Raw genomic sequence first — 12,204 nt, 5'->3', positions numbered from 1 at the left:
GCTATCTCTGTAGCTTTCTTATGGCACCTGGAAGCATAGATTTGATCCAAGGTGGGAAGAGTGCACCCAATTATTCTCTTCGCAGTCTTTACAACCACAGCACCCTCCATCCAGGCATGCATTAGCTGCTGGACAAAAAACCCTCAAGGGGGTGAAAAGAGTACTTAGGCCCCCAGGCCTGTGGTCCCCTCTCCTGATGTAGCCAATCCTGAGGTCGATGGACCAGTAAAACAGCTTCCTACAACAGAAAACTCTTGCATGGAAAAGTAAATAAGGGTAGGAGCCCCAGAATCTCTCGGTTTAGAAATTAAAGCAGTGTGATCAAGGGGTTGTACATAAGCCCTGCGGCTTCCCATTTCTTTCCCATCCATGCAGCAATTCCTTGGGCTACACGGGATGCTTAAGGCACAATTCAAAGTGCTCTGGATCTTCTTGTTATAATCCGCACAGCAATCCTCTAATACAGATCAGTATTGTCCTCATGTTGCCGGTGGGGAAGGGGAGATGTGGCAAAGGTTAGCTGAGTTAGCCAGGTGAGTTCATGGCAGAAATGATAATGCATGGAAACCTGTGGTTTCCATATATGTGTTAGACTACAGCTCCCATCCCCTCTGACCATGAGCCATGCTGGCTGGGGCTGAAGGGAGCTGGAGTCCAGCACCATCAGGAGGGCCACAAGTTCCTCTCCCCTGTTACACTGGGACCAGGATGGAATCTGAAATCCAGACTCTCAGCTGCTATACTAAAACAGCTCTGAGAAAGGGCTCACCACAGGCTTTTCCTTGTGAGTTCACCAAGATGCTCTGCACAGGTGCTTTGGTGAGGACAGCCCCTCCGGCGCGTTCAATGATGGGGATGGAGTGAAATGCAATTTCACTGGAACCTCCCTGCGGGTACCAGGCACCTTCCAAAAAGTGATCGACAAGGATTGCGTGCAAAGGGAAGCTTGACTTCTCCGGAATGACTCCTGCAAGACACAGAACAAGGATTATTAAATCAGAAAGCTGAAATCGTAATTGTGGTTTAGCCCCCCCCTCCAACCTCTTGAAGTCCCTTCCAAGCAAAGTCTACACAGGAATGGTCCAAGTCTACACACTCCATGTAAGTCAGCTTGGAAATTAAGTCCATTAAAACATTAGCTCAAAAAATATATAATGCCATGTCTAATCAAAGATAGTCATTTGTGGCCCTACGGCTGGTGGTGTCTGCATAAGAGCTGCCTCTGTTTTATTTCCTAGAGGATATTTTTTACTTCCTTACCCAAACATTACATTCACCCCATGAGGCTCTCCTCTGCCCCCTCCTATCACCTGAAGTTAGGCAAATGGGAACAGGATGGAGGCCTTTTTGGTTGTGGCCCCTGCTTATAGGAATGCTCTTCCTAAAGAGGCTCACGTGGTACCTATTCTGATGTCACTCTCAGGCCAGTCAGGGACATTTCTATTTGCCTAGGCTTTTATTTCTTTTGCTGAAGTTTTCTGGCACATTCTGTTCTAGGGGTAGTTCGGATATACGAAGTCAGTTTATTAAGCTGACGAAGAGCATTGATCCAACATGTTTACCTGTCTCCCGCCCCCTTATCAGCTTGCTAACCATTTGCTGCATATATATATATATATATATATATATATATATATATATATACACACTCATATTTCAAAAGGCTCCTATAGAAAATGGATAGTCTGACTAGGCAGAGATTAAAACAGTTTCCTGGTTTCTATGGAACAAGAAAACCTGGTTTCAACTAACACCTGACCCAACACTTGCCCTTAGCTTTCAGTGTAAAAAGAAAAATTAAAAACAGGATGCTACGCTGCTGAGCTTCTCCACTTCCATCACACTTCATTTGTGGCCACTCGTAGGCACAGGGAAATTAAACACAATGACATGTCTCACTTTTGATATTTACTGAATGATACCAGGGTAAGAAGAGACTATGGACCACCACTTTCAATGGCAGCCACGTTGATATACTTTGCATTGTCTAGTTCCACCCACAGTTACAAGTTTCAGCCCCCTTAAAAGGGGCAAAGGGATTGCCCTTTCATATGATAAATTTACGATGCGCATGCCTTTGAGGCAGCAGGGGACAGCATCACCTACCATAGGTAGGGAAGATATAAGTGAACACTGCTCTCAGGTCTGCATTTGTCGTGAACTCAGCCGCCACTTCCGACAGAGTTTTGGATATCATCCTAAAGAAAGGGGAGATCAAAGCCAGCAAGCCGGTGCAGTGAAGAAACCAAACCAAGGGCATCGGGAGCATTTTCAGAATTGCCATGTGGGCGCTCCCTTTGGCGACTCTCTGCGGGAGGGCGGGAAAGCAGGGCGGAGAGGTGGGAAGAGAGAAAAGAGATGATGTTTAATGCACACCTGAAAGACGCAGCACGAGACCTCAGCAGTTACAAGCACAAGAACTGAGGACTTCGGCATTCGCTAGGAAGATAGAAGCGGTTGTAGAGCAACAGGCAAAACAGAAGCACAGCCGCGGCTGAGAGGAAGAGCGCATGCTATGCAGCTAGCAAGTGGACCAGTTAGCAAGTGGTTGGAAAGACTGACCCCCGCCCCCAAGATCCTGGAGAGCTGACGGAATTTTTTATACTTGACTAGAGGGACCAAGAAGGGAACTTCCTTTGTTCAGAAAGCACAGTGGATATTCAGAACCAGCCAACCTAGGGATGGGTGTGGTACAAGTAGTAAATTATTATTATTATTATTATTATTATTATTATTATTATTATTATTATTAGTGCTCCAGGATTTAGAAGCCTTTACGTTGGGTCCAATGCTGCTTCCTTTTTTGCTGCAGCTCTTTTGATAACCTCGGTAAATATATGCCTTATTTAAAATTACACATTTTGTGAGGTAGATTCAGCTGAGAAAGCAAAGCTGACTTCAGCACTGTCCTGGGACCATCGCAGTCAAGAAGGTATTTGAAACCAAATATTCTCTGTCACATAACTTGTTCTCTGTGATAGGCCATACTCCCCGACAGTCATTTTGTGATGACCCTTCCAGAATATGTTCTCAAATTTCACACAGACTACAGCACCCACTATAAAAATATAAGGCTGCAGTGCTGTTGAAGCTGACCCTATATGTTTTAGTTGCTTAATCTGTTGAGTCTGCATAACCTTGCAGGTAGGTAACGACATTTTAAAAGCAAGAAATAGTTCTTTGTTCTTAAATGGTGAACATATACGTCAAAGCAGGCATCAGCTTAGAAGGGCTGCTTCCCTTCTGTTGGAGAGAAGAGGGATTGCCTCTTAAAATGCTGCTTGCTTTCTGCAATTTGTATATGCACTTGTATTTTAAAAAATATCCCCGGTCTGATGAACCAGGGCATCTTTTTAGTTCATCTACGGCAAATCCTTTGAATACCTACTCAGAAGTAAGCTCTGCCGAGATCAATGGAGCTTACTTCAAGGCTAGATTGCATTCTAGATTGCATTTCAAAAGTGTCAAAAATATCAGTTAATCTAACAAATGGGTTTAAGACTGTGCAGCCATAATACAAAATCAAAGGTCTTTCACCAAGGCACAATGAAAAAAATGGTTACCTTGACAAGCGTCACAAATCTGTCAATATTAGCTTCTTCGCCAGGAAATTGCTTCTTTAGGCCTTTGACATATTCCTTCTCCCCACTGTATAGGTAATACTTCTTGCAGCTGTCAAGATCTCCCAGGATGACAGTATCAAAGGGAGAGTCCATCTGGGCCCATTGGAGCTGCCCGTCCGTGAGTTGATCAATCATCACGCGTAGGATAGAATCCTCCTGCATCTGCCCAATGTAATGGATTCCTGGAAGGCAATGGGTCAAGTGTCATAATGGAAAAGTGATAACAAAAGAGATTAGGTCCTAAATTTTAGAACTGGGGTGCATGTGTGTACTGTGCATCTTTCAGAGTTGGCCTGCTTGGGGAGTCGGGTGGGTGGTGGAACAAGCAACTGATTTCAGTCCACAAATGATACACAACACAGCATAATTGATGACTCCGCCCTGGTAATTTGCGTTCTGCTTCCTTTGCATTTAAATTAAATACTTTATTGTCACTTGTACAACTTGTATACAGTGAGGTTACACGAGCACCCCCCTCTCAGCTCTCTTAGTCTTAATTCCCCTCGTTTACTGACGCACACCCACCAAACCCGAAAGTCCGTTGCCCTGTTGTTATCTTTTCAATCAGCAGCCTAACAGCCCACGGATAGAAGCTGTTCTTTACCCTGTTGGTGCGACTAATCATGCTTCTATACTTTCTGCCTGAGGGCAGGAGATCAAGAAAGTGCCGGCCAGGGTGTGAATCATCACCAGTTTTGTGCATGAGTAGGTGAAGTATTGGGAGCTCAGAGCCGCAGCGTATGAACGCGCTGCCATCTTGGAATATGAAGACTAAATGAAGGATGGGGGACAATGTAGCGATGACATAATTGTGTCCAATTTCCCGTGTAGCAGACAGTGAGAGAAATGTAGTTTTGTCAGGAGTCAAACTGCAGCAGATGGTATTTGCTGGAATCATTCCTTTTCTGGATAGGAAATGAATAAGCCAACACTGAATTGAAAACAACGAAGTTTTCAAACAGGACAGGAAAATTGGCTTCCAGGTGGAGAGATCAAAACTAGAAACAGAACTGTTGGAACCCAATACTAAGAATTTGTCAAGAATGTATAACTTGCTGTTGAAATGGAATACACAGGATGAGACGGTTAAATCAGCTATGATTAAATGGGCACAAGACATTGGTCATGACATTATGTTTGCTGACTACCGGTATAAAGTTCACGGCATGTAATGCCTTAAGAGAGAACATTATGAAAATGATTTATAGGTGGTACATGACCCCAGTCAAGCTTGCAAAAATTTATCATACGCCCAATAATAAATGCTGGAAATGTAAGGAAACTGAAGGTACTTTCTACCAACTTTCTACCACCCAAGGATCAAGGCCTTCTGGGAAATGATCTATAATGAAATCAAGAAGGTACTTAAGTGTACCTTTCATAAGAAACCAGAGGCCTTTCTCTTGGGCATGGTAGGCCAATTGGTGTCAAGGAAAGATAGGACGTTTTTTATGTATGCTACAATAGCAGCAAGAGTTCTTTTAGCAAAGTATTGGAAGACACAAGAACTACCCACGCTGGAAGAGTGGCAGACGAAGGTGATTGACTATATGGGACTGGCCGAGATGACTGGCAGAATCCGTGACCAAGGGAAAGAGACGGTGGAAGAAGACTAGAAGAAATTTAAAGTTTATCTTAAGAACTGTTGTAAAATTAATGAGTGCTAAAATGTCATGGGTAACGTAAAACAGAATTGCAGCGATAAATGATTGGGTAAGAGAAAAAGGATCAAAGAAATTGAATCATAAGTAATTGAAATTAGGGGTTGCTGAAAAAGTTTAAAACAGGGATGCAGAAAAGGGAGGTATGGGGAAGTCGTTGAAATAAGGTTTAAGGAAAAAAAAGGTTATGAAATTATACGTGTTTACATGTTTGTTTGTTAATGTGTTATGTTGTGAATTGTTAGTTTTTGTGTGTTAATATATGTTGTAAAACCAATAAAAATTTATTATATATATAAAAAAAACACTGGCAATTTCTGCGAGAGTTATCCAACATCCCTACACGTATGCAGCGGCATAGCAAGGGGTGGTGGTGGGGGTGGTTCGCCCCAGGTGTCACCACTGAGGGGGGTGACAAAATGTCAGGCGGCACTCACCATGGGGCCTGCAGCATGCCCGAGCCACACATCTCTCCTGGGAGTGACGCGGTGGCTTGGGTGCCCGCAGGCTCCGCGCTGCCCCAAACAGTCTGGCCATTGCCACCCCCTCAGCTGTAGGGTGGGTGAGTGGAAGGAGGAAGGCAGACTCCTCGGAGGCCCTATGCTGCCCCCATGGGTGGCTGGCCCCTCCCCGGGCACAGGGCACACGCGCCGTCCCAGGCGCCCAATCGGTTTGCTCCACCGCTGCATGTATGTAGTTGTAACTGCTCAGGCCCACTCCCTGATTGTGTGGGTCACCTTACCTACGTCAAACTCGAAACCTTTTTCGTTGAAGGTGTGGCAGCAGCCCCCTGCCTTCCCATGCTGCTCCAAGACCAGCACGCGCTTCCCAGCTTTAGAGAGCATCACAGCCACCGCCAGGCCCCCATAGCCGCTTCCAATGACGACAGCATCCAGGCCATCAGGAACCTTCTCCCTGGAAAAGACTGGGAGACGGGGACCGAAGACATGAGCATCTTCCTATGGTATCATGTAGCCGGGCTAGCTATTAGGCTATAGCATAAGAACGTAAAAGCCACATAATCTGGCATGTATTATCCCTGCCCTGTTCCCACACCACTCTCCCTGACCCCCCAACCTCCGAAGTAATCCTGTTGCTATAATCCTCGACCTACGTCTCCCACTCGTCTCTTCCCGCTGGTTATCCTAATTTGTACCACATCACAGCCAAAATTAGATTGTGTGTAGGAAGTCTCAGATCCACCACAACAGAGAAGATTGAGAAACACACAACAACAACAACAACAACAACAACAACACACACACACACACACACACACACCAGCTACCAGCAACTGCAATTTGCTTAGGATAAATGATGGAATTTTGGTGCGTGGAGACACAGAAGTGTTATTTTATCAGATGTGTTTGGAGGTAACCATTTGTAGCTTAGGATATATATATATCGGGGTACAACCCACTGGGAATTCTGTGCTGTGCAACTGAATTGTGCATACGCATCTGAGCACTCTAGCGCCCTTGCCCAAGTCTAGTTCATTTTGATAAGTAGACCCCCTCACTGTTGGCAAGTTAGGATCAAACAAGATGAAATGCCATTCATGGAATTGTATAAATGAACTGCAGGTACAGCCCCCCAAATTGGTACCCTGGTATGGGGAGGAGGATTTAGCCCTTTGCTCTGCTGCAGCCTCAGATTCCCTGTGTGTTCTATTTTCACAAGGCAAACAACAACAACCACCCCACTTCCATTCATTCCAATGGGAGTTTCCTTCCAATGCAATAGTGTGGGAATTCAGTTGATCTTGTTTGGCACTGCAATTGGGGCTGAACCCTTTGCCCCCCATGCCAGGGTCCTGATTGGCACTGGGCCGCCCAAAAATTAGCATAATAATAATAATAATAATAATAATAATAATAATAATAATTTATTCTTTATACCCCACCCATCTGGTTGAGTTTCCCCAGCCACTCTGGGAGGCCTCCAACAAAATATTAAAAATGCGATAAAACTGATAACATTAAAAACTTCCCTAAACAGGGCTGCCTTCAGGTGTCTTCTAAAAGTCAGATAGTTGTTTATTTCCGTGACATCTGATGGGAGGGCATTCCATAGGGCGGGTGCCACTACTGAGAAGGCCCTCTGCCTGGTTCCCTGTAACCTCACTTCTCGCAGTGAGGGAACCACCAGAAGGCCCTTGGAGCTGGATCTCAGTGTCTGGGCTGAACGATGGGGGTGAAGACGCTCCTTCAGGTATACTGGACTGAGGCCATTTCGGGCTTTAAAGGACAGCACCAATACCTTGAATTGTGCTCGGAAACATACTGGGAGCCAATGCAGATCTCTCAGGACCAGTGTTATATGGTCCCAGCGGCCACTCCCAGGCACCTGTCTAGCTGCCGCATATAGTTGCATATGGATCAGCCTTTGGACACTCTCTTGAGGGTTTCTAGTGGCATTCTCTTTACAACTGTCTGAGCCATATAAAACTTTAGTTAAATAAAATATATTGATCTGTAGAACTGGCACTGCTACCACTGCCACATAATATTCATTCTGCACCTATAAGAAATCAGTCTTTTAAAGGGGCAGCACCAACACTTTGGAACTCCTTCCCTATTGACATCCTGCAGAAACCTTAGCTGTATTATTTTTGGTACCTGTTTAAAACACTTTTTGTTTAGGCAAGCCTATCGGAGCACGTAGAAGTTGCCTGTGCTTTATTCTCTTTTCAGACACTGTTGATTTTAATCAACTTTTAAGTGGTTAAAACGGTGGATCATCAGAGGTGCTGATGGAAGTCCTAAAAGACTGTATAAGTGATAAAGTTTTGTGGTATGTACTATAATTTACATGTTAAAATTAATAAAAATTATTATAAAAAAAGATTTTAATCAACTTTTGAATGTTTTCAAATTCCTGGTCTTTGGGGTTTTTTTGAGAATTTTAATTTTTTTGTAATCTGTTTAACAATCAAATGGTTATACACGTTTTGTTAGATAAATGTGGGTTTGCATTTAATCTGGAGGAACAGCTGAGAGGAAGCAGGGAGTGACAACTACCTGCAGTGCAACATGGTCTATTTTCCAAGGCACTAGGTGAAGTTAATTCAATCACATTTTATCAAATGAAGGGTTTTCCTTCCTCATTCTTCCCAGACTAGAATGGTGGCCAGGCTGCTCTTTGGCAAAGAATTTTGCAGCCATTGTCACAAAGGTGGTATAGTCAGCTTTAGGGGACAGCTGGTAGGAGATTTCCTTGAGCAAGGTTCTAAAACATTCAGATGAGGATGGACAGAATGCAGACTAAAGAACATGCACAGTCATACCTTGGTTCTTGAACAGCTTAGTTGATGAACAAATTGGCTCCCGAACGCCCAAAACTCGGAGGTAAGCGTTCCGGTTTTTGAACATTTTTGGGAAGCCGAATGCCCAACATGGCTTCTGCGTGAGTGCAGGAAGCTCCTGCAGCCAATCAGAAGCCATGCCTTGGTTTTTTTGAACAGTTTCGGGAGTCAAATAGACTTCAGGAATGGATTAAGTTCAAGAACCAAGGTATCACTGTATTGATAACACTCCACAGAAGAAGTTTCTAAACCCACCTTTAAATAAAGGGTCAACTAACCCACCCCCCACGGCAGATTAAATGCTAGACTCGGCTTTTATCATTCACCAAATCATATAGCACATCAATTGTCTTACGACAGGGGTGGCCAGCTCCCAAGAGACTGCAATCTACTCAGAGTTAAAAACTGGCAGTGATCTACCCCCTGTTTTGGGAGGTTCAGGTCAAATGTTGAGCTTTTTTTTAGGGGAGCCATACTTGTTGAGCTTCTTTGGGGGGGAGCCAGTAATTTACCAGTGATCTACCACAGATGTCCAGTGATCTACCGTTTGATCACGATCTACCTGTTGGACGTGCCGGTCTTACGATGTTATCCCATTTGCCTTCGCAGCAAGGTAGATCAGCACCATTTTGTAGCAGGGCTAATCTAGCATATTGTTCAAAGCCCATCAATAAAATCCATTACTATAAGAACTGAAATCCAAGTCTCCTTAATAGAATCCCTAGTATGTTCCGTTCTCCAATCCAACAAACGCATTAAAGAACAGAAGAGATGAAGTACCTGTGTTTTGTTAATATTCAAAGGAAATGAAATGAATCCAATCTGATTTTCTCCACTGTACTTATGGATACTGGGCGGGGTACCTGTGTGTTCTCCCTCATGTGTTCAACCCAGTCGTAAGAGGGTTCTGTGCAGGGTAGCCTTACCCCGCTGCTCATGCAACTGCCAGGCACATACACATACCCCTGCTGGCAGTGGTGTTGGGCAAACATGAGATGGATCCCTGCATGTGTATAAATGTAAAGACAATGTACACCTCCTTCATGCGAGGGGCAATCCTAAGCAGTGGCGTAGCATGGGGGCATGGGGGGCCGTGGCACCAGGCACATCATTCTTAGGTACCCCCATGACAGGCTCCCTCATCAAGGCTGCATGGCTGACGTCTTCTGGAGCCATGGGGAGGTGAGCAGAGCCTGGGCTGTATCTTCATGGCTGTGGCGGTACCTCCTTCTCCTCATGACCAGCAAACAGATGCCTGCCCCTGGGTGGAACTCCTGCCAGCTGGAGCCCAGACTTTTTCTGGCCTGCGCCGGTCCTTCCCTGGGGCTCCCTCCTGGTGTGTGTCTTTGAGCAAGGTGAGAGGAGAGCCACCCACTCGCCTGGGACCCGCCAGCAGCTGACCTTGTGTTGCGCAGCTAAGGTGAGGCAGCCAGGGAAGGACTGTGCTTGGTGCCTCAGCCTGCTCTCTGCCACCCTCCTCCTAGGCCAGCTATGGCTGTGGCTCCAGCACTGCTGGGATGCCACCAACCCCGCCAAGGAAAGCCAGCCGCCGCTCCCGCTGGGAGCTCGCTTAGCTGAGAGGGCGAACACAGTGACCTCCATGAAGGGCACCACAAGGATGCTGCAAAATTCACCTGTTGCCTTCTGCACGGTGTCTGCAAAGTGGTTAGGGGGCACACAATCCTTGCCTTGCCCCGGGTGCTACCAACACACGCTATGCCACTGATGCTAAGTCAATCAGGTCCCCCCTTTGTGTGAAGGAGGTCTGTGTTTGTATATCATAGGGTCTGCCCTCAAGTTCCCTAAGCATACAGCCATCGGGGATGTGGCTGGCAAGGGCGAGCCTCCCACATGTTGGGGGAATGCACAAAGTGGGTTATTTTTGTGCTTCCCTCTTTTGCTTCCCTCTTTCCAACTCACACTTTTGCCAGAGGGAAGAGGGGCTGTCTGTATTGGACCCCTGACTGGAAGGCAACGATGTTCTAGGAAATGACTGTGGAAGCTACCAGAGACATAATATGCGCAAGATCATGTTTAGCTCTCTTACAGTCTTGGCTAGATGACATCAGGGACTGCATTTCAAATTACAGTCTCAATGTCATTAAAAAATAATAACAGCAACAAGACTAGTTTTAGCAAAATGATGGAGACCAGTTATCAAAGTTATCAAAGAAAGAAAGAGGGCTGAAGTTAACAGCCTATAAAAGACCTGCTCAAAAGCAAACTGAACTGGACAAGCCAATTGAAGCTAAGCATTTTAACACCCCAACTGATCCCAGCTGGAAAGTTAAACATGTGCTGTACAACAGCATCCCATACATACTTACGCAGTACTCAATGGTATCAACTCCCAGGAAAGTTTGCATAGGGCTAAAGCTCTCTCTTCCATTCAAAGGGCTCAGTGCTGGCTGAATTAAACCTCCGTTAGATGGAAAAGTAATCACTTTATTTACATCTATGTAATATACAATATTCAGTATAAAATGAATTTTCTATTACAAGACTCTAATGCAAGTGTGAAATTTGATACCGGTGTTAATACATATTTTTGCAATTACATACTGCAAGCTCCTAACCTGAAATTCACCATTTTGTCAAGAAAAGAATATCTAAGGCAGTCTCCTTCATAACACAGCTGAAATTTAATTATTCCCACCTAGCAGGGTTCTATTTATTTAGGGCTCAACTGAGTCCGAGGTACAAGTGTTAGCAGACAGAGCAAAACCAGGAAGATTTTAACAAGTTAGTTTTTAAAGAGGGTTTTTAAAGAGGGCCAGTCATCGTTTCTCAACAGCAGCCTGCCTCACGAAGTTGTTGCGAGGATAAAAATGGGGAGGTGAGAACCACGGAAAGCTGCTTGGTGAAAAACTGTATAACTTGCAGTGCTAAGGCAACAAAAAGAAGATTCCTTGTAGCAGGTTAGCCTATTTCCCATCTAGTACTGGCACTGGCAACTTTGATTGGCAGGGTCTCCAACAGAAGTGGCTCTTTCCCACTGCATGTTTTTAAACTGAAAATACCGAAGAGGCAGAATTTGGGGACTTTGGCAAGCAAAACACGAGATAACCATCTTCTATACTATGGTCGACAGCTCGCTAAGCTCTGAACTAAACAGCGCGCGAAGCAACAAAGGGAGGGAGAAGAAAATCTTTTTTTAAGGCTGCAGCCCCGTGCGCTCTTGCCAGCCCGGGAGCCCCACGGAACAGCGCCTTAATCCGCAGTAAACATTCCTAGGAATGCATTGATCCCTTCGCTGTGCCACCACTGGGTATCGTTCACGCGCCACTCGACCCCCCCCCCACCCAGCAGCTCCCTTTGCCAGCCTGCCAGCGCCCCACGCCGGGGCTGGCTAGCTGGGGCTGGCCGATGGCTACCTTGCTTGAGGACCTTTCTGCGCGCATCTTTGTCGGTCACCAGAGGCGCGGGCGGCCGCCTGGAATCTGCCCGGAAAGGGTTGGAAGAGGGGCTTCGGGTGCCCAGAGCTCTCCAAATGCCCAGGAGGAGGAGCGCGCCCACGAGCGCGTACACCCACATGGCAAGTGCTGCGAGGACGCGAAAGTGAGACCCCGGCTCAAAGAGCGCAGACATAGCACCACCACCAGCAGCCGCCTCCTCC

At 45.8% G+C, this 12,204-nt stretch overlaps 1 protein-coding gene across 2 annotated transcripts in view; it reads right to left on the bottom strand.

Moving 5' to 3' along the window:
- Positions 1 to 12,204, bottom strand: part of LOC310750455 (all-trans-retinol 13,14-reductase-like) — a 31,505-nt gene extending 19,301 nt beyond the window's left edge. The window contains exons 1-5 of one of the 2 annotated variants that reach the window (XM_083588637.1): positions 11,963 to 12,204; positions 6,027 to 6,209; positions 3,564 to 3,805; positions 2,107 to 2,308; positions 770 to 967 (exon numbers count right to left, since the gene is read on the bottom strand). In XM_083588637.1, the coding sequence (XP_083444763.1) occupies positions 770 to 967; positions 2,107 to 2,308; positions 3,564 to 3,805; positions 6,027 to 6,209; positions 11,963 to 12,176 (1,039 nt within the window). In that variant the 5' untranslated portion in view covers positions 12,177 to 12,204. The remainder of the gene's footprint in view (positions 1 to 769; positions 968 to 2,106; positions 2,309 to 3,563; positions 3,806 to 6,026; positions 6,210 to 11,962) is intronic. The other variant, XM_083588638.1, reaches the window with a different exon arrangement.

The sequence above is a fragment of the Podarcis filfolensis genome, assembly GCF_964270895.1.
Source record: "Podarcis filfolensis genome assembly, chromosome: 15".
Lineage (NCBI taxonomy): Eukaryota > Metazoa > Chordata > Lepidosauria > Squamata > Lacertidae > Podarcis > Podarcis filfolensis.
The sequence above is the reverse complement of the archived record's forward strand: the minus strand, read 5'-3'. Positions and strand labels throughout refer to the sequence as shown.